At 45.2% G+C, this 25,446-nt stretch overlaps 2 protein-coding genes across 5 annotated transcripts in view; one reads left to right on the top strand and one right to left on the bottom strand.

The window, feature by feature from the left end:
• Window positions 1-25,227, top strand: STK11IP (serine/threonine kinase 11 interacting protein). Of its 4 annotated transcripts, none has more exons than XM_083728036.1 (25): window positions 1-149; window positions 745-808; window positions 2,373-2,575; window positions 8,123-8,197; window positions 8,662-8,757; window positions 9,196-9,303; window positions 9,595-9,666; window positions 10,651-10,780; window positions 10,932-11,035; window positions 11,892-11,981; window positions 12,773-12,814; window positions 13,148-13,318; window positions 14,429-14,510; window positions 14,600-14,938; window positions 16,740-16,930; window positions 18,485-18,595; window positions 19,232-19,397; window positions 20,157-20,588; window positions 21,920-22,032; window positions 22,176-22,273; window positions 22,711-22,889; window positions 23,359-23,443; window positions 23,628-23,713; window positions 23,820-24,049; window positions 24,342-25,227. In XM_083728036.1, the coding sequence occupies exons 2-25, from the start codon at window positions 745-747 to the stop codon at window positions 24,480-24,482; spliced, it is 3,408 nt and encodes a 1,135-aa protein (XP_083584162.1). In that variant the 5' UTR covers window positions 1-149; the 3' UTR covers window positions 24,483-25,227. The 4 variants fall into 4 exon arrangements, with proteins under 4 accessions (XP_083584162.1, XP_083584163.1, XP_083584164.1 ...); XM_083728037.1 differs by lacking the exon at window positions 1-149 and adding an exon at window positions 160-328; XM_083728038.1 differs by lacking the exon at window positions 1-149 and adding an exon at window positions 437-461.
• INHA (inhibin subunit alpha) overlaps window positions 1-25,446 on the bottom strand; it is a 131,273-nt gene that overhangs the window by 59,982 nt on the left and 45,845 nt on the right. The gene's annotated exons all lie outside the window — the stretch shown is intronic.

Here is a 25,446-nt window from a genome sequence, read left to right on the forward strand (position 1 = left end):
CCGGCTCGCTTATTAAGCCAGCCGAGGACGCTCTAGCTCGTATGTCTTTAAATACTCTATGGTAACGCGGAAGTGAGTAAAAGATTCGGGAGCTTGTCTTGCGTCTATGGTCGGGACGCTGTGTAAGAAACCGGCCGTCGGCATTCCAGGTAAGGGAGGGTGTGTGTGCGCGGGGGGTGGGGTGGGGGTTGTCTGGTACGAGAGGCTGCGTGGGCGTTGCTATGGTTACTGCCTTCCTTCCAGGCAGCCGCTCCCCTGTATCATGTGCCCGCTACTTGCTTTTTCCTGCCCCATAGGGTAGTCTCTGGGGTTTGGAGACCAGCTTGGGGTAGGTCATCCCTCCCCTCTCCCCCGCCTCTCCTCTCTCCAGTGGGCTTCCGAGAAGGCCCCTGAGACCGTCTGAGGCGGGGCGGCGTCGGCGGCGTCGTGTGGAATAAGGGCAGCCTCTTTCTGAAATAAGGGTAATTCTTGTCACTGTCACGTGCCTGTGTGCGAGCACCGTAGCTGCTGACTTTGGTGTCCGCACTAGGTTGGCCCGAGAACTTGTGGCTCTAAAAAAATCACAGCCCTGAGAGGTTAGTGTGAAAATCTCTATGCCCAGTGGGCTCAGACACTTTCTTGAGCAGGAATTCTGGTTGGCTGGTGAACTAGTGAGTTATTTACAGCACCTTGTTTTGAGATACTTGTAACTGTGATATGGGCTCTTGGGTTCCCAAGTGATGATTCTCATCTTTTTGTTTGCAGATGGCTCCTGGGACACCAAAGGAAATAATGCTCCAGAGCTTAGCCCATTTACTGCAAGAGTCTGGTGAGGTTCTGGTGGTTTGAAGCACCTCCACATTAAAGTGTGCTCTTTGCTTTGTTTTAGGTGGTAATATAATGGCCATACATTGGGGTCACAGCTACACCATAAAGCACATGACTTTCCTGCAAAGAATCCTTGGAACTGTAGTTTACACCTCACAGAGCTAGAATTTCCAGCTATGGTTCCCAGGATTCTTTGGAGAAAGCCATATGGTTTAAATGTATGGTGTGGGTGTGACTTTGGCTTTGGGGCCAGAGTTGGTGGTAATGACTGAATATAGGAACTACTTTGGATGAACTGCAGTAGACATTGTTATCTTTTTTAAGGAGTAAAAAACAATATGCCACAGTTTTATTAACAGACATTATTCAGTAATGCCTTAGAGCCATTTCACATCTTGTTTGTCTGCATCAATTTACTCACAGTGCATGCTTATGGTGGGTAATGCAGCTAATCCAACTTCCTGTTGCATATATCAGGTTAAATGGGAGGCATTCATTGGCATGTGCTAATATCTTTAACATACACAGTAAAGCACCATGTTAATATCTTAAACATGTGTGCATAAAACACAGCATGTGTATGCAGTGAAAATGTAACATGCAAAATGGTGATTGATGTTGCCACTTTTATTTGGATAAATGCTGGATGTTCTTCAACCTGTATTCACTGAGGGAAGTTCTTCAGAGAAATCATGCTTCCATTCTTGTGGTTGGTTATAAAGTTATTACTCTAGTAGGGCAGGGTTCCAGCCTGTCCTAAGACTCTTGTCCAAGTAAAGGAAGATGGTTGTAATTCCAATCTAGGAGCCAGCTCTTTATTGATGTCCTTTCTTTTTATTGTAAACTGTATTGAGAGATTTGCAAGTCATTGGGGTGTGGGTGGAGTAGCCTAGGAGAGTAGGAAGCCCTTCATATTGTTCCACTGAACTGGAATTTTCTGTCTGTGTGAGAGGTAGTGATGGTTCAGGAAAGTCAAGAATGTCCAGTACTTAAAGATTATGCGATGAGCACAGAACTAAGACTGCTGCATCAGAAATAACTATACTGTAACGTGTAGTACTTCATTCACATTCAGTAGGTGTGACAAGACTGTGGAGTTATGGTGGCAGATGTACAATAAGGGGGCTGAAGCAAATTGCCTATGAGGAAAAGTTATAACATTTGGGGCTTTTTAGTTTAGAAAAAAAGGCAAGTTGGGGAGGACACAATAGAGATATACAAAATTATTCTTTGCCTCTCTTATAATACTGGAACTCAGGGTCATCCAGGTAAACTGAACAGTGGAAGACTCAGGGCTGCATCAACAAGGTATTGCTTCACATTGTTAAACTACAGAATTTGCTGCCACATACAGGCAGACCTCTAAATTCCAGTCCTTGTAGTCTTCCTGTAGGTGTCTCATTGACCAGTATAGAAAATAGGACTCTGGATTACATCGGTCTTTGGTCTCATTCAGCAGGGCTCTTATGTTCTTATGAACCTTTCTTTCTGTGATTTGTGATGGTAGAGGGAGTACATGTGGATTTATTATGGATTTATTAATGCTACTTATTCTTTTTCTTCAGGAGACTTGATTCTGGATGGTACTAGCACCTTGACCTTATTCACCTCCACACTGCAGATTCTCACTCAGATCTTTGAGCAGCACCTATTACCACGAAACCAGAACCATGGCTTCATTGCACTCTCATCACACCCTGCTGAAACATCTGCCATCCTTCAAGCCCAGTTTCTCTTTGATGTCTTGCAAAAGACACTCTCTCTGAAGGTACGTGCCAAAGTAGGAGCCTGTGAGCGGCGGGTCTATGCTTCTTGCCTTATCTTGCAGTGAGGATACTGGTGTTGATGTAGCTATATTTCTCACTTTTTTATACAGATGATAGTTTTGAAAATTATTTTAGTTGTATTTTATTTCATCAGTCACATTGGGAGGACTTACTCTGAAAGGTAGCAGAAAAGTATTAGAAATAAAAATAAATTAATTAAATATGATTATAAGGCATTAGTTTTTTAAATGCACTGTCCTTGGCCTGAGTTGGCCCATTGGTCCATGTAGCCCAGTACTGACTGGCACTAGCTCCCCAAGAGCTCCAGAAAGCATGGTGTTTCAGATGCTTTTAAGTGGAGATGCCCAGGATCACACCTGCACCTTAGTACAGTGGTACCTCAGGTTACAGATGCTTCAGGTTACAGACACTTCAGGTTACAGACTCCGCTAACCCAGAATTAGTACCTCGGGTTAAGAACTTTGCTTCAGGGTGAGAACAGAAATCATGCGGTGGCGGCATGGCAGCAGCGGGAGGCCCCATTAGCTAAAGTGGTACCTCAGCTTAAGAACAGTTTCAGGTTAAGAACGGACCTCCGGAACAAATTAAGTTCTTAACCCGAGGTACCACCGTACATGCAACACATTAGTTTGACTGCTGACCTATGGCCCCTCCCTACTACTCTGCTGAACCCCCAATGCTGTTAATGTTTTACATGATTCCTTGGTCAGAGTCTGTCTTAATTGGGAAACTTGGTTTTTCTCAATTGATGCCAAACCCAGTTGAGTTATGGCTTAGTTCCTTACTAAATTGGCATTCTTACCTCTTTACGAATAGCAGCCATGTGATTTGGTACAGAAGCAGCACATACTTTCAGTACCCTCCAGCATTTTGTGTCTGATGGTGTGCTTAATAAGTTTTACATGATTCAGGACAGATCTGATAAGAAAAATATTATATATTGCCTCCAGATGAGTTTAACCAACCAGAACAAAAAGTATGTAAGATGCTGATATTCCCATTTTTAAAAAATCACATAATGTCTCCGAGTGTTCTCTACTCTTTGTCTGGAGATTAGGGTGTAGGCAACAGCAGAATGAGCCAGGACTGACTGGCATAAGGCTGAGGGGGTGGTGGAAGATTGGAAAAGGAACTAGCTTCCTCTTGGCTGTAAACGTATATTCATGCCGTCTGTTCAAGCAGACAAAAAACAGATTGAGGGAGTTGGGATGAACTGTGGTTGCTGTTCAAGAATGCTCAGTAATTTAGTCTTAAAATAACTGAGGAGATACGTAGTGGTAGAGGTAAGGCAATATGAAAAGTAATCTAGCTGATAAACTGAAGTTAAAGCGTGGAGACGGGAAGTCTTCAGCTGATCTGCTTTACAAATTTCAGGTCTGTTTGCACCAGTTATTTAAGTAGGAATATTTGTATCCATTTCCTGACTTGCAGATTTATTCTGATGGTGCAGTCTAGGATATTCCTGTTCCCCTCCTTTCTCCTTATTCACAGGGGTTAGTGGCAGAGCGGAGGGAAGGGGCAAAATCTTTGTATACTCCTTGTTCACTGATAGAATATGTGGCATTCTGAAGGGCAAAGACTTGGAAGGAGGCAGGAAGTCTGAAAACAGTTCAACCAAACTTGGTACCATCTACATCCCTTCAGTGTAGCGCTGTGTGTGTGTGTGTGTGTGTGTGTGTGTGAGAGAGAGAGAGAGATAGTACTAACTTTTCTATATAATCACTCAGTATGCACCCCAGTTTATATATATTTATTTTATTTAGTTAATTTACATACTGTTTCAAATGCCCACAGAATTTTCTAAGCAGTTTATAAATCCCTACAGAAAGGAATCTATGTAAGAAATACCAAACAAATTGCATATATTCTTCCTCCTAATCATCAATTTCACATTGTAAGTAACATCAAATTAAATCTCTCTCTAAACAATATATATAAGGTATACCATCTAAGAATCACAAAAATCAATTGTGTACAAAACATCAAAATATATAAATATACATCAAAATGAAACATAATTACAATATATCATTGAAATGTCATAAATATTATTTTAAAAATGCATAATGTAATAGTTAACAAGTGATATCTGCGGCAGGAAAGAAGGGCAAAGGATGTGGTAGATTCAGATTTGTGTCAATGATAGATGCTAATAAGAATCTCTTTGGTGCTGTGTAGAATCTTCCTTCTGTGAAATAAGATTTGTATCACTCAATAACCAACTTCATTAGTTTGTGACTTTTACCCTTCAAGGTGAGTTGTGTATATTGGGTTTTATCTCTAGGGTCATTGTTCAGGTTGTTTCCATTGGGTATGTTTGCTCTGCTGGTCATGAGGTTTTTAGCCAGAGCAGCAATGACACACAGATACGGATTGAAATGTGCTTGCCACTTTCGTTATCTATGCTGTGGGCCTCTGGTGTTTGCATGAGTTAGTGCAATAAATTAAATCTCTTCACCCGGATGGATATTTTGTCTTGAAGTTTGGAAAATCCGAGTTCCAGATTAACCTTTTAAATGAAAAGGGATATGAGAATTCTTTAAAGCATCTACATGGAAGCTGCTGATGCAGTCTCATTCCTAACGGATGCTCTGTGAGGACACATGAAGCCTGTATATATTGAGCAGGGTCTTAGATTTGTGCTTGTTGGTAGCCAACAAGAAGGGTCAATGATATCTGTCAGATACAGAATTCCCATTGGGGGCCATGGGCAGTATCCAATGAACACATCCTGTCAGTGTCAGGATTTCCACTCGCACAACAGGACTCTTCCCCCCTCATCACATCTGATCCAGAGGGTAGGGGAAAGCCTCAGAACAGAGGCATGTGGTGCATATTGGGAAAGGAGAGGTCCTCTTGTGCAAGTGAAAATCCTTGCAGTGATGGGAGGCTTACATAGCCCTATGCACTGGATACAACCACAGATCTGTTATTTGTATCTGAAGCCCTCGTGACAGCCTATCATCACTACAGTATCTGATCTGCATGCCTTTTCCTCCTCCCTAATCTAGTGTAAACTCTGATGTTTGTAATTGCCCAACACTGCCAGATAACAAATTTTGATTATTATATTGTATAGGTCCATCCTTATGTGTGACCCATAGGGCCCTTTGTGTTGAGAAACTTTAAATCAACTTAGTATTTAAAGGTGGTTTTCTGCTTCACTTTGTTCCTTGCACAGCATGCACTGTCATTTGTTTGACTTCAGAGTGACTTTGAACCTCTCTAGCTTCTGCCTTGTGGCTGTTGTTACTGGTTAGATTCTCACTATCTTCGCACATGCTACTATGATGTGATCTACTAGTGCAATAGCCTGCTTTGTTCTATTTTTAATGTGGCTTTGGTTAGCAATCTGGGCAAAAGGCCCACATCCTTAGCTGATACCAATTCTTGAATTTCACTGTTATATTGGATTAGATGCAGTTGCATTTGGTTTAATAATAGTACTTCTACAGTGAAGGGAACAGTAGCGAGTTACTTTGTGGGGGGATGAGGAACAGGGAGATTGCTATTGGTGAGACCATGTGGGAGAATCAGTTGTCATTTACTCTGACCATGCTGATAAGAGTGTGTGTTTTATTTTTTCAATCATTTTCCTTCAGGTTGCTCAGAGCGCAACATATGGTTCCTTACCCCCCATTTTATTGTTACATCCACTCTGGGGGATAGTTAAGCAGAGACATTAGAGATCCATGATCAAATCTGTTGTCTTGATTTTTTTTCTTTTTGTACAAAGCAGCTGCTGGGAGATACCCACCCACCTTGCTTCTGTTTGATTCTAATAGGCAAATAATGACTTTTGGAGGCAATTTTAATTGGGAATTAATTTAATTTAATTCCTGCAGCACTGAGATCCCAATCTTCTACAGTTGCTTTTAACAAAAAGTTTTAAGAGATGTACCATCTGATTGCAGCTCTCTGGCATATAATCCAGTTTGGCCCTTAGTGAGCCACATAGCTCAGCAGGGACTCAAAACTAGTCTTCCCTGTTCCAAGTCAGACACTTCATCTATTATATTGCACTGTTGCCAGGATGATTCTGATCCTCCTGTTAAATTCGGTTAACTGAATTGTGGGTGGGGGTGGGAAGAGACAGGTGCATCCATCAAGCTTCTGGGACAACACTCCTGGAACTCCTTCTGAAGCAGCAAGTGCTAGCAAGCAAAGCCCCTGCAACAAGGAGTGGGGAGGGCATGGCGAGGGCTTTGTGCTGGTGTGTGTTGGGGAATAGTTGTTAGTGCACATCTTCTGCTAGGTGCACTTTTCTGTTTGGAGAATCCAGGAGGAAATGTAGATGAATGCTAACTTTCCATTTCTTTCTTGTCTTCCTGGTATATAAAGGAAAGAAAAAAATAATAAAAGACAGGGTATAAATCTAAACATAAAACACAATGCTCCTTAAAACCATTGTTCCTGAGCTTCATATATCCAAGGCTTGTTGTTTGAGAGTTTGTGTCTATGGTCTGAATAGGTGTGAATCTAGAGCACTAGCAGCCAATATAGTGTCCTGCAGATGCTGTGGATAACAGTCCCCATTAGCTCCAGCCAGCATGGTCTGTGGTTGTCAAGGGTGACAGGAGTTGTACTCTTATCATATCTGGAGGATATCACGATTGGTTATGCTACAACATCTGATGGGCACCACATTTAGCTATCACCGATCTAGAGTGTCACGAAAGTATAGAACGAGTCTGGTTTATGTTCTATAGCTTACCTAAGCACTGTTCTCTGTGAGATAGCCTAATCTCTATGAGAAAAGCAATCTCCTTACAAGACTTGCTTTCTCATGCCCTTAAATGGCATGTGGCATGCTGTCAGGCTGTGGCCACTCAGTATCTGAACTTTGGTAGTTTTTTGTGTTGGGTGCAAAGATATATATATATAATAGAACATGTTACCCTGGTGCCTGTTCACTGCTTCATTTGCCACTTTTGTAGAGCATGGGGATTAACTTTTGTAGAGCATGGGGATTAACATGGGGAGATGTTATATTCTGAACTTGTGGATTGGGAATCATGAATCTTGGGGTGTGGGATGGGCACTCCATACTGCAGGGACACAGGTGGCGCTGTGGTCTAAGCCACTGATCCTCTTGGGCTTGTTGATTGGAAGGTCGGCGGTTCCAATCCGCAGGACGGGGTGAGCTCCCATTGCTCTATCCCAGCTTCTGCCAATCTAGCAGTTTGAAAGCATACCAGTGCAAGTAGATAAACAGGTACTGCTGCAACAGGAAGGTAAACAGTGTTTCTGTGCGCTTTGGTTTCTGTCACGGTGTTCCGTTGCACCAGAAGCGGTTTAGTCATGCTGGCCACATGACCCGGAAAGCTGTCTGTGGACAAATGCTGGCTCCCTTGGCCTGAAAAGCGAGATGAGCGCCGCACCCAATAGTCGCCTTTGATTGGACTTACCGTCCAGGGGTCCTTTACCTTTTACCATACTGAAGGGTGGGGCAATGGACTTGTAGAGGTGACTCCTGTTGCTATAGTTCCTTTCTTCATTATCACTCTTCCCTACTCCTTCTGCTTTAGCTTGTTCATGTTCCTGATTATGCCCTGCCAATTGATGTGAAGATTTTCCCCTTCAAGTCTTTGCGACGTTTAGAGGTGAGTCCCAGATGCTGGGGTGAGGAGCCTCTGGAATAGGGGCTAGATGGTGGCTTGGCCTATTTCTGGTGGCTGCTGTGGGGTGAGAATCTGTGCTGTCCATAGCATGCACAGAATGGTGGGTGGGACTAGAGTGGGAGTTCCATAGTTTCTCACAGTAGCCGAGCAATTCCCCCCCCCCCCCCGCACTTTGGACTAAAGTAAGACTTTCTAAATCTAGAATCAAAATATTTGATTTGGAGAAATGGCCTTTATAGGAATCAAGACTGAATTTAGCCATGCTGTTACATGGAGGTGAGGGAAGTCTTTGGTTAAGGAAAGGAATGCACGGAATAATTTCTCAAGGGGAAAATAATGAGGGCCTAAAAGTATGTGTGCCCTTTTCTGTAGAAGAGCCCTTAGGCCTATGTGACTTTTTATGTGTTTTGCCCTCTTCTTTCTCCCGGCTTTCTCGCTTACCTTAGCTGAAGTGTGTTCCTTTGCACTATCTGCGGGGCCTGCGGTGTGTCTATTCTCAGTTGGAGGCTTTAACCTGTTCCAAATGTGTGAACTCTCTGAAGGTGAGTGAAGATGCCTAACTTGATTGCTTTCTACCTTAGGAGGGAAGGTGCTAGAGCTGTTTTCAAGGGAGGCTGTCACAGACTCACACTGTGCATGCTGCTCAGTTGCATGAATGTGCTCCCAAAGATTTTTATGTCCCCTTTACCCTGAAAACTATCTCAGGTCAGGAGTGATTTAACTAAAACTAGCACCTCAAAATTTCCTGTGGAGTATGCTAGCCAGGTAGAGTTGCCAGCTGGCTTTCTCTTGAGCCTTTGTTTGATGTGCAGGAATTAGCTTGTGAAGCTGTTCACAGCATTGAGGGGGGCTTACACATCTGTTAGTTGCTGTAGCTCAAAATGCTATTCTAGACCTTGCTCCAGGGGCTAGTTCATAAGATGGTAGGCTAGATGCAAAGGAGCTCCTTCTTCATTGTCAACTTGTGTTTTATCCTGCAGGAGATCATCTCTGCATGTGGAGGGGACCTCAGTTCTGCCCTTCCATGGCTGGAACTACAGACTGTCAACTTCAGCTATAACTCCATTGTAGCCTTGGATGATTCACTGGTATGCTGGAGAACTGAGAATTGGGGGAGATGTAGTAGGTGATGAGAATGGCATTTTCCTTAATGGAATACTGAGACAGAGGGCAATTGTACAATTGTTTTCTGGCAGCTTGGGTTTCTCATTCTGACAGTCCTCTTGTTAGTGTTAGTCCTTCTGAGTAGGTCAAATAGGACTTGGGCTTCTGGATGGCTGTGCCATAACTGGCCACCTAGTCTTGAGGCTGCTTGCTCTATGGGGTTGACTCAGTTGCCATCACTAACCTCTTATCCCTTCTTTCTTGTTTCTGATAAGCAATTGTTGAATGCCCTGAAAGCTCTGGATCTCAGTCATAATCTCATCCAGGATTGTGAGCGCTACCTGACAGTAAGTATCTGGCAGAGGGCTCAGTACCACTCTTTTGAAATCCATTATGAGCAGTTAGCAACTACATCCTTTCTTCTTCCTTTATTGCTGGGTTGACTCTTTTCAAGCCTTGGTAACATGTATTGGAGAACAGTGGATGTGGTAGAAAGGGGAAGGGGGATTTCCTACTTTGTGTTTAACAAAACCACATACTTGAGTAGCATCCCCCCCCCTTGAAGTCAAACATTCTTGTGAGCCTGAGAGGAGACTTCATCTTTCCGGTGTATTGTATAGTTAAATGTGAGGCTGCTTTATTTATACTACATAATTCTTCTTACAGTAGAAATCTTGGACCCTGGGCACTCATTCCACCACCCCCTGGCTTTTTTCTTTTTCTTTTTTCATACTATTAGTCTTTCAGGGGCTGTTTATGTGGCAGAGCCTTCCCCTCTGCCAGCGATGGAATAGATGCCTTCTAGTTCCCAAGTGTTCTTTCCATGATTGATTTTGTTTCTGCGTGAAGTCTGGATCCTGCCTTCCTACTAGAAACTGAAGGCGGCTTCAGCATAAAAATGCAAATGGTATACAAACTAAATTAGCAATTAACAGCAAGTGCTTCTCAAATGGGTAGCTGTGTCTGTGTTGGGAGAACTGCCAGTCCTCCTTGGGTGCTGGCTTCCTCCTCCTCCTGTGATGCTGCTGCCTCTCCTACCCCCCCCCCCAAGTGCCACATGTGGCTGTCTGAGCTAGAGCAGAGATCATGTGCAGCCATGGCAGATTTCCTGAACAGTTTTAAGCGAAAGAAGCCCTCTGCCAAGAACTCTCTTATCTTTCTGCTGTCATGAGCCTGAGTGTGTTGGGTTCTGCTCTTTTGATCTGCCATGTGTACCTTACGTTAACAATATGTTCTCGGGGCTGGGGGTTCACTTTGAAGGTTGTTCAGTGTGGCAGGGAGGCGGTGAACATGGATGAGCAATGTGGAGAACTGCCTTATTTTCTTTGCAGGTGCTGACAGAGCTGGAATATTTAAATGTGGCTTATAACCTCTTGCCCAAGATGCCTGAACTTGGGCTACACAGCCAGGCTAAACTGGTGACCTTGATCCTGCGGTACAACCAGCTTGATAGCATTAATGGTAAGACTATTGTAGAGCTGCTGATATGAGGGGTAGCCTGGAAACTAGGTCATGCCGCATTGTACCAGACTGAAGAAAGGAGGCCCACAGGGTGGCACAGTATTGGGGAGAAGGGTTCTCTTCCAACATTACTCTACTTCTTTTTCCATAGGTGTGGAAAAGCTTCCCAGCCTTCAGCATTTGGACATTGCCTATAACCTGCTGCTGGAACATACTGCGTTGGCACCACTGTCATCACTGCACAACCTGAGAAGAGTGAGCAACCAACCTGATTGGTTATTTATTGCATTTATACCCTAACTTTCCACTAAGGAACTCAAGGCAATGCACGTGTTTCTCCCCTTCCCCATTCCATCCTCAGCCTTTTGAGGTAGGCTAGGCTGACTGTGGGTGACTGGCCCAAGGTCATTCAATGAGCTTCATGGCTGAGAGAAAATTTGGACCCTGGTGTCTCAGGCCTCCCCCGACGCTATAACCACTGCACTTCACTGGTTCTGATTGTTGGTCAGTTTATTAGTGTCTGTTTAGTGGTTTGGGCATTTGAGTAAGTCAACATATTATAGGACTGTATGTTTGAGGAAGGAGGCCTTGTTATTTAAGGATAGTAGACAGTAGATGCCTTTGACACTCCTAACATATAGCTCTCCAACTTACAATGGATTCCCTGTCTTGTAGGGAGGGAATTGTTCTGAATACCCGTGTGGTATAATGGTTAGGGTACAGGATTAAAAAAAAATTGAGTACAAATTCTAGTGAACTCTTCAGGGCTAAGCAATCTCAGGCCATTTCCCACCTCTTGGCTTCACCTACCTCCATAGGGTTGTTTTATAAGATAAAAGAGGTCAAGGAACTCCTTGAAGGAAGCTGGAAAGTAGAATTCAAATTTTCCTAGCAAGAGTGCAGGGGAAAGGCAGTGAGGTACATGGGCATATCCTGGGGGCAGCTGCCCCCCATCAAGTAAATCAATAATAAATACTTAACTAACTGAGGTTCTGCCCCCATAAATCCTGGCTACATCCATAGTGAAGTAGACAAAGTTCTGGCAATTAGTAGTGTTGTTTTGTTAAATAAAACATAACTGTTCTTTTTCTCCCCACCCCACCCCTCACAGCTGCACCTGGAGGGGAATCCTTTAGGGTTCCATCAGCACCATCGGCCTGCGACCATAAGTCACTTGTCTCCTAGAGCTATCTCCAGCAATGTGAGTATATTTGGTCATCCCAACTCAGATGCAAAGATGGCATAGCATTGTAGACACTTTCCTGTGGTCTACTCCTATTTAAATACTTTTGTATGGGAAGCAAACCCTGTGTGTGTTTACACACTAGTGTGTAAAATGTGTACCAAAAAAGATTGCTCCCCACTTTTTGCCAAAATGTTCTTCTCCATCTGTGAACTGAAGTTGGGGTCTGTAGCTCCAGAACTCCTTGTTGGCTACTCTGGCTACTCAGTCCCATATAAAAGGATGCAGGACTTGCATTTCCAACACAGGGAGGCAGCATAAGAGGTGTCAATCACTTGGGCCTGTTGTACAAAGAGAAACCATCTCATGCTCTCCAACTAGGGGTAATGTTGATTTAGCCATTTGCTGAGCCCAGAAGCTCAGTTTCCTGTTCCTGACTTCACACACTCTATTGGTAAAGATACCTGGAATGAGCCTGAGAATTCCATGTCCATCTGCAGCAAACATGGCAAAAATTTTAGCTGGGGCAATTAGAATAAGATCTACCATCTGACTAACCTGTTTAATGCCTGGTAAAGAAAGCCCATTCGTTCATATGTTTTATTTGTGTTCAAGGACAGTTTTTAACTCTTTCCTTTGTTTAATTGTAATTCTTAGAAGGTATTTTGTATAGCCAACCATCTAGCTATATCTGTATTTTATGTGGCTCCTTTGCTATGGCATGGGGCTTTTCTGATTTCTTGGTTATGTGAGTGACTAGGAAATGGGGTTATTGGTGTCTTAACTGTCATGTTTTGTTCTAATACCAGTTCCTTCTTGATGAAGAGCCATTGTCTGCTTTTGACCTGAGGGTGAGTAGGGTATACAAGTATTACTTTTCTAGGTATTGTAGTGGAAAAAAGAGGGAGTGGGGTGCAGAACTTCTTGCTGCTGGAAACTGTCTCATCCTCTGTGTGATCTAGAATATATTGATCCTTCAGAATAATGGGAAGCCAATAATGGTATTGTTGGCTCAGATGCTAATGCTTATCCAGAAGTCTCTCCTGAAGGATGTATCGTCATGTAAGGCTACTAAAACAGTACAGGCTAGCCACTTCTCAAAGAGGAGGGTAGAGGGTGAAAGAACAGAGAAGTCTTCAAACCTGCCTTTCTTACTTCTCTTGGGTTCATTCTGTCTCTTTCAGCACCTCTCAAAGCTGGATCAGGCTGCTGTCCAATCACTCTGCACCTCAGTCTCAGAGAGGGCCCCGACAGACCGCAGTGCCCTGGAAAGTTCATGTGCTGCAGACCAAAGTGACAGCCAGTCCCCTGCAGAGAGCAGACCACCCCTATTACCTCCTCGGAAGAGAAATAAGGTGTTCTTGCTGCTTGGAGTGTTCAGGAATTGTGGGAGGAGAGGAGAGAGGAGACTGTTCATCTACTGGTGGTTTGTGTACCATGTGATCATTCACATTAACTTGTTCAGGAGGAGTTGCAGGAACATAAACAATAGCAATGCTTTGGATGTGGTTTACCATTATGAGAATGAGGCTAGCCTCCCTAGGGTTTGAATGCCCTCCCACTCCTTTTCCAGTGCAGCCACACAAAGGTAATAAGCTTCTGCTTCCATTCTTAGATTAACTGCAGTTCAGTGTGTCATTAATTCCCTAAACTATGGATAACCTTAACTATGACTATTGAAAACAAGCCAGCTTCATTAACCATGGTTTGTGGTTGGCTTGTTTCCACTGGCTATAGTTCAGATTAAACATGGATTGTCCAGGTTTAGATGATGCAGCATTATTGATCCAAAATGGAACTCATGACCATGCCAGAGGAGGAGGTAGTGCAGCAGCTTGCAGGGGGAGGCTAGGTTCATCCTTGTAACAATAAACTATATTTTAGCACAGGGATGAGGGAATCTGTAGCCCTATACATGCTGTTGGACTCCTACAGCTATCCTCACGAACCATTGGCCATGCAGACAGGGCCTGATGGAGCTCTATTCCAACATTTGGAGAACTGCAGGCTCCCCATCCTTCAGCATTGTCTGAACCAGTCCAGTATGGAAGAAGATCTCAAATATCCATCCACAGTGCTCCTCAAACTTCGGTTTCCATCTGTTGTTAAACTACAACTCCCATCATCCCAAGCTAGCAGGACCAGTGGTCAGAGATGATGGGAGTTGTAGTCCAATAATAGCCGAAGACTCAAGTTTGAGAAACACTGATCTAGTAACTTTGTGCAGCATCCCAAGCTCTCTCTTTTTTGGCGTTGTTTGAAAGGTGGTGGAAATCAGGGGATAATTGCCAAGAAAACACTTTAAGGTTTTCAGCAAAAACACATTTAATTAGACACTTCTAAAAAAGCCTTCTTTCCAAAGGCGTGAAGCAATTAATGATAATATTAAGGTATTGTAATGCTACCATTAAGGAATGTGAGAGAGCCATTTCCAGCCTAAACTTAACAGCTTATCTCTTCTTCAGGGGCAAGTGAAAGTGCGCAGGGCCAGCATTTCAGAGCCCAGTGATACTGAACATGAGTACAGAAGCCTGCCCGTCTCAGCAGGTGAGACACATGGCAACGGGGCTATGACCAGGGGCTGGGTGTGTGCAAGACACCGTTGCAAACCTGGGAGGCTGTCTGTCATCCCACAGGTATAGTTCGGCAGCACCAGGCAGAGATGGAGCGCATGGACAGTTTTCGGGATCGCTTTGGTACCCGCTGGCTCCAGTATAGGCGACACCTAGAAGCGGATGGACAGGCAGCAACCATCACCCCTTCTGGCAGCCCCACAGTAGAATATCTGGGCAGCTCAGGCGAGGCTTCCCAACAAAGCAAGAACACCGTGGAGGAGCAAAAAGTTCCTGAGGCCACAGAAGAAAAGGAACCGGAGCTGCCTATGCCTGAAATCCTGGCAGAAGGCCCCCAGGCAGCAGTGGAAACTGAGAAGATGCCAGTTAAAGAAGATAAACACCAGGAGGAAAAACCAGAAGGTAAATGCTTCTGCTCTTAGCTCACTGTCCACTTCCATAGGAAGGTGAGAGGCAGTGGGCATTTCGGCTGGCATACGGTTAGTGCTGAAATCTCAAAAGATGCCACCACGTTGAAAGACATCTATAGTATTTATATTTTCTTTTCCCCCTCCTGTCTGACTTCTGTCATGTCTTATACGCTTTGCCTGTGTCTTTGCCTGCATTCTATCCCTGGCGAAAGCATTTCGTTCTGCAAGGCCTTAAGCTGCGAATATGCCCACATGTAGTCCTTTTCCTGTTGGAACAGGGGACTCAGTGAACCCTCCAGTACAGGGAAGGAGAATCAGACCTGTCCATTGCCTACAAGCCTCTTTTGTGTTTTTACCTGCCCCATATCTGACATAATATAGGACAGTGGCTTTGATAAAACTGCCCTATGGGGAGACCTGCTGGGCCTAATTAGGTCTATAGGACGGAAGTTGGCTGCCCCTATTCTAGAACCTGTTCATATGCAGCTTACTGAATGGCCTTGGACTCTGCATAGGTGTGAGTAGATCACAGTGTCTGATAATGTTTCATGCAAAGTCCATCCACCCATCAATCAATCAATCAATCAATCAATCAATCAATCAATCAATCAATAAAAAATCAAGTCTGTCTCAAAGTGGGCCCTGCCCCTTAATCAATACTAAATGTGCTCAGTCCTAGCTTCTGTTACATCCCTAATCTGTGGTGGTAGAATTTGTATTGTTGCCAAAAAACCTAAAATTAAAAACCAATTGAATGACCAGAAAACATGCAAGTTCGTCTTGCCTTAACCGTATTTGTGGTGTGGATACACATTGACAAGTACACTTTGTTCATATCAACAGTGGGGAACGTGTGACCTTGCAGATGCTGTTGGCCTCCAACTCCCATCAGCCCTGACTGTTGACCATCCTGGCTGGGGCTGATGGGTGCTGGAGGCCAACAATAGCTGGAGGGCCACAAGTTTCCCCACCCCCAATTTAAGTAAAGGATTCTTCTTCCTAGAAAGTGCAAAAAGGTAATGCCATTCTAAGCTAGCAAGCCCTTGGCATGTTACTGATGGAAAAAGGAGATCCCAAATTGCTTGGGCTTGACCTTTATTTACCTTCTGGGTAGCTTTTATGGAGCAAATCCTTTCTTTCTCTGTGAGGCGGAATCTCCCTACCCACCCACCCGCTGCTGCCAAGAAATAACACCTTGAATTGGGGTGCTGAAAACTATTTGCTTGTTAATAGTTAACAATTCACAACTCTGTGTTTACTTTCTATCACTGAATACCAACCAGATGCCATATCTGTGATCTTTCATAAGGGGAATACTTCCTGTTCAGTGTTGACAAATCTCGTCATACCATACAGAAATTGGGAATCCGAGCGCTCTCTGTGCCTGACAGTAAGACACATAGCATTTCTTTTTCAAAAGGAGTTCAGAGTGACATTAAGTCCTCCTGGACTGAGAGGTATCATTGGCTGAGAATGATGGGCATGCGAAAGCCCATAGAGCCAGGATTTGAAGCTAGGTACATGATGTCCCAGTTCCAGCCCTAGGGCAGACTACATTATGTGACAAGATTCTTCCAAGAAAATTACTTTGCTTGTATCATGCAGTGCCCTTAATTTCATATCTGCTTTAGTTAAAGCATTGCCATAACTTGTCCCTTGCTTTCAGTGGGCTTTGCAACCCTGCAGTTTCCATAGGCAGTCTTTGAATATGTGGGGATTTGCAGACTTTCATTGTTGCTGGGACTCTGGATGCTGAAATAGGTAGGGACTAATGTTCTCATTTATCTTGGCAGTGGAGCTCTATCAGCCTGTGCTGGTAAGCCAGATAGAAGATGGTTGTGACCCAGAACCAGACTGGATCTTTTTGCGGATCACTTCCCGACACATAATGGAGGTGGAGCTGAGAAAAGGCAAGGTTTTGCGCAAGCTGGAGCTGAAAAGCCTTCGGAAAATAGAAACCTCAGAGATGCAGTGGAGAAGGATGGTGAGTTCCAGTTGCTTTTGTGGGGGACAGGGTTTCCAGTAAACTGACCACCATGAACTCCAGTATAGCATTGTCTGATGACTGTGTGCAAGTATTGGCTGGCTCTTTCCAATGAGCTTTCCTTCAGGCAGTGCACAGGTATGTTAGATTATTTCGGGTGTCACATACCGTGTAGATCAGGCTGGGCAGATCTACCAAGCAAGTGAGAATTCTTGTCAATAGGAAACTTAGTACAGTACATTATTTTCTTTTCCTGAAACAGAGTTGCTTACTCTAGTCCATACTTTCTGCTTCAAATCCACTTCTTTTTTCCACTACTACTGCTACTATAAAGCACATGATCACATTCCAGCTGGGTGAGTGGTAGCTGGTGCTGGCACCATTTTGCACAGTTTCTGCATTTATGGCTGCAGGAATTTGAAAGCCCCAGACAAAACCAGTCCTTCATCTCACTTGCTGCTGGCCTTGGGTTCAGCTTTCTTCTTATTTCCCAACAACTTATTATTTCCCAACAACGACAGTGTCAGCCTTGTTTTTAAGCATCTAAGGTTTTGTGGTAGCTTGAGCCTGCTTGGTTGCCTTCAGATGATACAGAAATCGGAGCACCAGTACCTGGTAGTGTATGTAGAGAGGGCACCTCAACAGTACGTGGAGGAGAAAGTTCTCTTTTGCCCAATATTTAGCTAATCTCACTGAGAGGAGAAAACCACCCTATTCACAGCAGCATTGCACTGGGATATAAATATCCAGGAGAGCCTTGTGGTGGGCTCTATCCATGACTCCCGCCCCACTGTGTATTTGGGGTCTGCTCTATCATTTTCTTCAAAGGAGGCACTCTGGGGTGTAGTGGGTTCCCTATATTCACTTCACTACAGATGTTTTACATTCCATAATTGGTTTCAGCCATGCAAGCATAGTCTGACATTGGTTGCAGAATTCAGTGTCATGATAAACCTTCCTCCTCCCCATCTGGAGCAAACAAGTTGCTAGTCATTATAGGTGTGAAGATGAGCTTGGAAATATGTGGGCGATGTTTGCTGAAATCTCAGAACATAAGAACAGCCTGCTGGATCAGGCCCATGGCCCATGTAGTTCAACGTCCTGTTCTCACAGTGACCAACCAGGTGCCTGTGGGAAACTAGTGAGCAGAACAGGAGCATAAGATCTCTCTCCTCTCCGGTGGTTTCCAGCAACTGGTATTCAGAAGCATTTCTGCCTCCCAACTGTGGAGGTACATCATAGTCATGGCTAGTAGCAGCAGGTGAGCAGTTCAGTGTCCTCTGTAGCTCTTCCCCCCACCCCAATGGCTAACAGAATGGGGGGATGCACATTATTGGGTTACCTTGCCAGAGAGGTTTTCAAGGAACTCCTAATGCAGAGACACACAACCTGTGCTAAGATCAGCAAGTGGCTGCAGTTGCCGGTTGGTCCAAGTTAAAGGGGCTGGGCAAAGCGGTCTCCATTGCAATGTGCCTGTGAAGAGAGTGTGAGCAGGGCAGGTTTCTTTTCATTTGGGAAGCTTGTTCTGACCAGAAACCTATCTCTTCCTGGCAGGACCTGGAGCGGGTGTTTCCTGTTCTCACACTGCACTTCAGCTACATCCGCAAGGACCGCCGGAAGCGCCGATACGTAGTGTTGGATGACCACCCTGAGCAGTGTGTGCAGGTAGGTGAGGAGGTGCTTGGTACACAGCTCAGATTGGAGTGGAAAGGGAGGGTGCCCCTGCAGAACCTTAGCTTCCCAAATTTAGAGAGGGGATGTTGTCTCTGAGGTGGGGCCAGCTTGACTCCTGAGGACACAAGAGCAGCCCTGTCTGAACAGGTCAATGGTCCCATCTAGTCTACCATTCTGTTTCCCTCAGTTGCCACCAGATTGGTGTGGAAAACCCAAATGCAGGGCATGGAAGTTGATGATCATTTCCTGCTCCCCAGGTACTGGCATTCCATGACATACGGCTTCCAAACCTTGAGTTTCAAAATGCTGCCAAGATGAATATGCACTTGAGTTGGACAAATTCAGGGACGAAAGGTCTAAGTCATCTGAGCCACCGCATCTTGTGGCAACAAATTCTATAAATTTTGCATTTCACCTTATCTGTCCTAAATCAGCTGCTAGTCAGCTTGGAGAGAAGTGCAGTGCTTCCTCCGGTGTTCCTAGTCTCCCGCCCTCTCTGCCCAAGGCTAAGAAAGGTGCTAGTTGTGATATTCACTCTGGTGTAAAGGGAGGCAGTGGTATCTCAGCTGCCCTCGCATTCTTCTGCAGCTGTTCTGCCCACTTATTGCTTTTTTTCTTTTTTTAAAGGACTTGCTCCGGCTGCTGGGACCCACCCTGGAGGAAAACCAGAAGAAGGCCGAGGGAAGTTCAAAGCTCCAGTGTCTAAAATGCAAACAGGAATTTGTTGGATTCTTGTCACTTGGACAGCAGAATCCAGGCTTCACTATAGATGCTTCAGCTTTCTCTGAACAAGGTATGGGATGAACAGGGTATATTTTTGCAAAATGGGGGTCATACCTACTGGGTTGTGCTAAAGCCCTATAAGTTCAAAGCACTCATTGGAATGTGAAAACACTGTGGTTGACCACTTATAATCTGATTTGTTCTCCTTTGAAGAGGAGAGATCTAAAATGGTTAGTAGGCTGGGCTCTCTTTGGGACATCACTTTGGGTCATCACATGACTTTCTGAACCTGTGTCTAGGGGATTTGGAGCCTTTGAATGAGTAAATTGGCTACTGCAGCTACTTTGCCGTCTTCCTAGATGTGTTTAGTCCTCTGCTACATCTGCATGTTTCTATGGTAGGACTTTTGCTGCCCAGCTGTTAAATTTCTCTATAATGCTATGAATTATATTGATATGTTTTTTTCTAGTTAGCTTTCCGTCTTTGTGAGAGTGTTGTGTTATTTAACCATAAGTCATTGTCTTGGCTATTTGGATGAATTCCTTTGGGGTGGGGGAATGCATTGACATAGTATTCAACTTTTCCTTTTCTTAATTTTTTCAAGGTTGATTATGAGAGATGAATACAGTGCTTTGCTGCATAATTAGCCAGCGAGACCAGAGCATCAAGGGATGCACATGGAAACTCCCTTAAGGAGAAGACAGGGCGGCAAGGGACTAACATGTTAGACTTTGGGTCCCTGAGAGTAGAGCCCGGTGCTTGATTAGTTTGCAACTAGGACTGCGGCTGCCAGACCAGGTTCTGCTATGTTCCTCTTCTTCCTCTTCAGGTGCCACTGCTCTCAGTGAGCCCACCATCTGCCCCAGCTGCTCCAGCGACCATGTGGTCATCTTGCCCTGCGAGGGGCGTTCCAGCACTCCATTGCTTCCTGGGGAAAGCCAGCAGGAGGCCGAGTCGGGAAAGTTCTACACTGGCGAAGAGACTACCTCTGAAACGGGAACCGGCTCCAGTCCCCGGATCCAAGAGCTGAGCAGTGACCAAGGCAGCGCTGCCCACTCTAGCTCCCGCAGTTCGGAAGGGGCGGACGGCAGTGGCAGCAAGAGTGGCTTGAGCTCCAGGGGCCGCTACTCCTTCCTCAGCCAAACGGATACCAATGGCGGGGGCCTGTTGGGGAGCTATCAGTATGGCCCTTCCCGTGGGCCCACCCCTCCCCAGCTCTCCCTGAGCATGGAGCAGGAGGAACACTGGAATCTGAGTCCCCGTGAGTGCTGGCAACCTGGTAGGGGTGGGTCTGCAAAGTCAAGGGGAGCACTGAATTCTGCACAGTTAGAGGGGAAATAAAAGAAATGCCATCCTCTGCCCCAAGACTCAGTATTAACCTTAGTTAATATCTTTGAAACTGCCTTAACTACTGCCACTGCCCAGGCTGGTATTCCTATAAATAGAATTGTTGTTTTTTTCCTGCAGAAATGAAGCAGGAGCTCCATCTGCTGATTGTTAAGAGCACTATGTGGCTATTTATTTGAATTGTTTCGTTTTGAATGCAGCCAAGAGGAGGTGACTTGCTAATGTCTGTGTAAATGTCTGCTGAAGGTTTGGTGGTGGCTGCATTTGGATTGGTAGTGCCAAAGTAAGGTGACAGCAGGCAGATTGCTTTAATTCAGGCTGGGGATGGAGCTCTTTGGGGGGGGGGGTTGCCAACAACCTCCATTGTTGCCAGCTTACTCCCATCTCTGTGTAGGAGCATCTGTGATCCTGTAGTTACCTATCATAGAGTTGGAAAGGGTCCCTAGGGTCATCTAGTCCAACCCTCTGCAATGCAGGAATCTCAACTAAAGCATCCTTGATAGAGGGCTATCCAACCTCTGCTTATAAACCTCCAAGGAAGGAGAGTCGACCACCTCTCATAGCAGTCTGTTCCACTGTTCTTCCTGATGTTTAGTTAGAATCTCCTTTCTTGTAACTTGAATCCATCTCCTCCAGTGCTGGAGAAAACAAGCTTGCTCCATCTTCCATGTGACAGCCCTTTCGATATTTGGATATCATATCTCAGTATGGCTAATGGTCAGAGGTTGTGCTCCCAACAGCACAGGTTTCCCACCTTGGTTCTAATCTGTGCCTTTTCCCTACTTCAGCTGTAGAAGAGCCATGAGAGGCTTTCTATTAGAGCTGGGTTTCATAGACCATAATATTATCTGGGTGAGTGGACATGTATTCTGGGAAAGCTACATGGCACAGAAGGGGAATTCTGCATAGATCTGGTATTGGGAAGCCCATTAGCAACTTTCAGAATGTGGTCCACATTTCCATTGATCTATCTAGCTTGGAACCTAGTCAGATGATAAGCATACTCTAGCAGAGGGAGGCTTGCCTTCAAAAGAGATGGGCCTAACAATCTCTATTTTGATGGATTCTAAACTCTGTGACCAATTCAGGTATGACCTTGTAACTGAAATAAACCCAGTCTGGATGCAGTAATAGCTCTAGTTTGATACAGGCACCAATGACTACCAGGTTGCAAAGTTAAAATACTGCAGTTGACTGCTCAACCCCACTTTTTTTTCTTTTTAAAAACTCTGTTTCCCCCCTCAGCCACCCACAGTACTCTGGACATGCAGGACTTCTCCTCTGTGGATCATCGGCTCAAGCTTTATTTGGACATGGAGGTCTTTGACAGGGCAGAGGAGTTCAAGTGCTTTCTGAAGGTAAGAAAGGCAGCTCTCCACAATACTGCCCATTTAAGGTGGGAGGGAACACATCTGGATTTAACTTAGGCATTGACAGTCATGTAGGTTGGTGTTTTTTCCTGAGGCTCATAAGACTCTGCCTTCTGCCATGTTTGTTCTAGGTGGCTGTTGTGAAGAATGGCCGACCTGGGGAATTCTTGGCCCTCCTGGTGGCTTCAGACACCCACTTCCACGTGCTGGAGATTACAGGACGGATTAGGTGCGAAGGGCTATTCTTGGAGCAGTTCTCATTTGTGTTCTGTTTCCTGTCTTGACATCCACTTGATATGGCTAGAGCAAAGAGCGCCTTCAGAATAAAGAAATACCTCTATTAAAATCATATAATGCCTTCAACCCATGTTACCCGGCATTGTCTACTACCCTAACTAGTAAATGGGTGTTTGAGGTCCCAGGCAGAGGACTTCCCCCATCAGACCTGCTTCCTGAAAACCTTTAGCCAGAGATTCCTGGGATTTAACCTGGGATATTCGTTCACACAAAACACGTGCTCCTCTCCTGAGCTCTGTGCTCCTGACTGAGAAAACTCTTATCCCTTCTTGGTGTTAGTCTCTGCCAAAAAGCAACCCTTCTTGAGCTTGCTGGGTAAGGTGGGCCCTACCTTGCATTGACTTGACATATTTGGTTCTTCTGCACCAGGGGACAGCCGTCTGCTTGGCTGAAGAAGGGGGACAGTCACTGCCTGTCTGACCTGTCTTGCCTGGAGGTGGGGCTGTGCCATCAAAGCTTGCATATGGAGTTTGCGAATCCCTGCACCTCCTATAACCTGCTGCTTCGCAACCAGAGTCACTGCAGAAGATTTCTCCAGTGCCTGACATGTAAGAGGGTGTATGGGGCTGTATGTGCATTTGTACACGCTTCCCTGATCTTGTCTCTGTGCTGACAGGGAAGAAAAGTAACCAGAATAATGGTGGCTTGTGTGACAATCCCAAACAAGTGCTGTGGTCAGTGCAGTTCCGCTAAGCCTGTTGACTAGAGGCTAATGCAGTGTGGTACAATAGAATTCCTCTTATTTTTGGTTTGGCTTACCTGCCTTGTAGCCTTTGCTCAGATGGTCTTAGAGAGCCAACTCTAGCTACTCAACTCCTCCCTGCTTGCTGCTGTGTGAGCTATGGTTTCCCACCCACCCATCCAAGCCCTATTTGAAGGAGGGCTCTCTTCACTGACGCAGCAAAATTTTGTCTTGAGAATTGGCCCTTGCTGGCTTAGACCTTCCCCCTGGAAATTTACCTTGAAACCGCCCAAGTATCACAATTGCATCATAACTTCCCTCAATATCCTCTCCAGATCTCAAAGATGAATTGCCGGCCAAAATCAGGAGGAAAATCCCAGACGTTACTGTGGAGGAAATGAATCCGCAGCATCCATTGTGGTAAGATGCCATTGTACAGTGTAAATGAGGTTTTAGCCTACAGGTGGTGCTGTCGTGACAAGGACACAAAGTGGGAAGTTGTAAGTTATGCAGGTGAGGAATAGTGGTTGGCTAGGATAGGAGCAACAACGGAAAGTGAATTTGGTGGAGGACTTGCCTCAGTCATGTTGTGTCTGTGTTGTAGGCCATTGATTGAAAAGGACCTAGCAAAAGAAGCTGCACGTGGCTTGGCCAGACCCTTCTTCTACCTGTTGGCATACCTCATTCAAGGTATAGATGTGCTGTTCCTGGAGTCATTTTCAGCCTCACCAAGACCCTTGTGTGGCTTGATATAACTCTGTTGCATAAGCCGACTGTCCAACCTCTTTTTCCCCAGGGGCTTCTGCCTTTCCTGTGACTGTGCTCAGCACCCATAAAAATATCTTCCTGGTGGAAGAAGATCACCAGTGGCAAAACATCCCACCCTCTGCTGCCTCAGACACTGGTGCTGAGAAGCAGGCAAAGAAGTGCTCCCGGCTGAAAGGGAGTGAACCAATCAGCAGCATCTGTGGTGTTATACTTTACCGTTTCTCCCCTTGTGACATGAAGCTGCAACTTTACGATGAGGTACAAGTCACAGCATCAGAACTTCTTTCCGGGATACTAAAATGCTTGTATGGAAGGGGGTAAATGCTTCCTTGGGAAAGGTGAGCATTATTGCAGGACTGCTCTCTTGCTCGTAGCTAAATCTACTGGTTCCTTGCAAAAGCAGGTGACCATCTCTGGTCTGAGTAAGGAAGGGCAGTTCTGCTTGGTCAGGAGGTGTAACTCAGACCTAGCAAGCTGAATTCAGTCCAGGGGCTTACTGCTCGGTATGGCCATTCCCTGATCATCTGAACTGCGCCTTCTTCCTCTGCAGGTCCTGAAGGTGGAGAGCACTTGGCATTTGCGAACAGAATGTCCAGACCTGCTGGCTGATCTGGTAGAATGGCTGCGTGTGCCCTGGGAAGAGATGTTCTCCATTGCTCTCCAGAAGACCGTTCTTGAGGTGTTGGACTGAACCAAAGAAGCTCTGACTGATATGTTTCTGTCCCTGTCGGATTGGAAGGACAAGTTCTTTTTGAGCCACTTCCTAGAATGTGGTGCATGACACCATTTTGAACTTCGCGGCTGTTGCAAATCGCAGCGGCATCTGGGAACTGTAACTGGAAAGCTTGTATCTGTCTTCTGTTTTGACAGTACAGAATCCTGGCCATTTGCAAGACCTCTTGGTGGCTGTGTAGGTCACTTCCTGCAGGGCCAAGAGGTGAGCCAGCCGCAGTCTGACCACATATTACTTCCTGTTAGACTGGAAGAAGCTTCAGGGTGGCCCCAAAGCCAGGACTAAGCTTTCCACAGCAGTTCCATGTGCACTCGTCACTTTCTCTTGGGTAGCAGCTACTGGAGATCCTAACTCTCCTGGATTCTACACAAAACTGGACAGTTCTGATCCAGGTAGCGGCCTGGCACTCTCACTGCGGATCTTGGGAAATTGTCTGACCTTCTTTGCTTAGCTGTGTAGGCCTCACTTTCCAGACTGGCCAGGTGCATATGCTGCAAATCTGTCCCTGTGCTGGTTGAACATTCCTAAGGGTTGCCTTAGCTATGGGCACAAGGATATGCGAACTCTCTCCTACACTTTGTGGATGTGGAGATATTTGGGCACTCAGGGTATGACACACTGGAAGCTACTGTCTTCCCTGGGACAATTTTAACTGTGAAACTTTTATTTTTTGGTGTTTAATAATAAAATGATTTTTAACTTCTTTTGGTTCCCCCTTGCTGAGATGATGCAAATTCCTAACTGGCTTCGATTCTGCAAGTAACTGATGCTGCTGTTCTTCAGAGAGTTGCCCTGCATAGGAAAATACTGAGTTTTAAGATGGGCTGTGGCTTCACAGTCTAACAGGAGTTCTCAAACTTGGCTCTCCACTTTTGCTGGAATAAAAATCCCATCATCCCTGACCAGTGTTCAAAACTCCCAG

Source organism: Podarcis gaigeae, assembly GCF_964106915.1.
Source record: "Podarcis gaigeae genome assembly, chromosome: 1".
NCBI lineage: Eukaryota > Metazoa > Chordata > Lepidosauria > Squamata > Lacertidae > Podarcis > Podarcis gaigeae.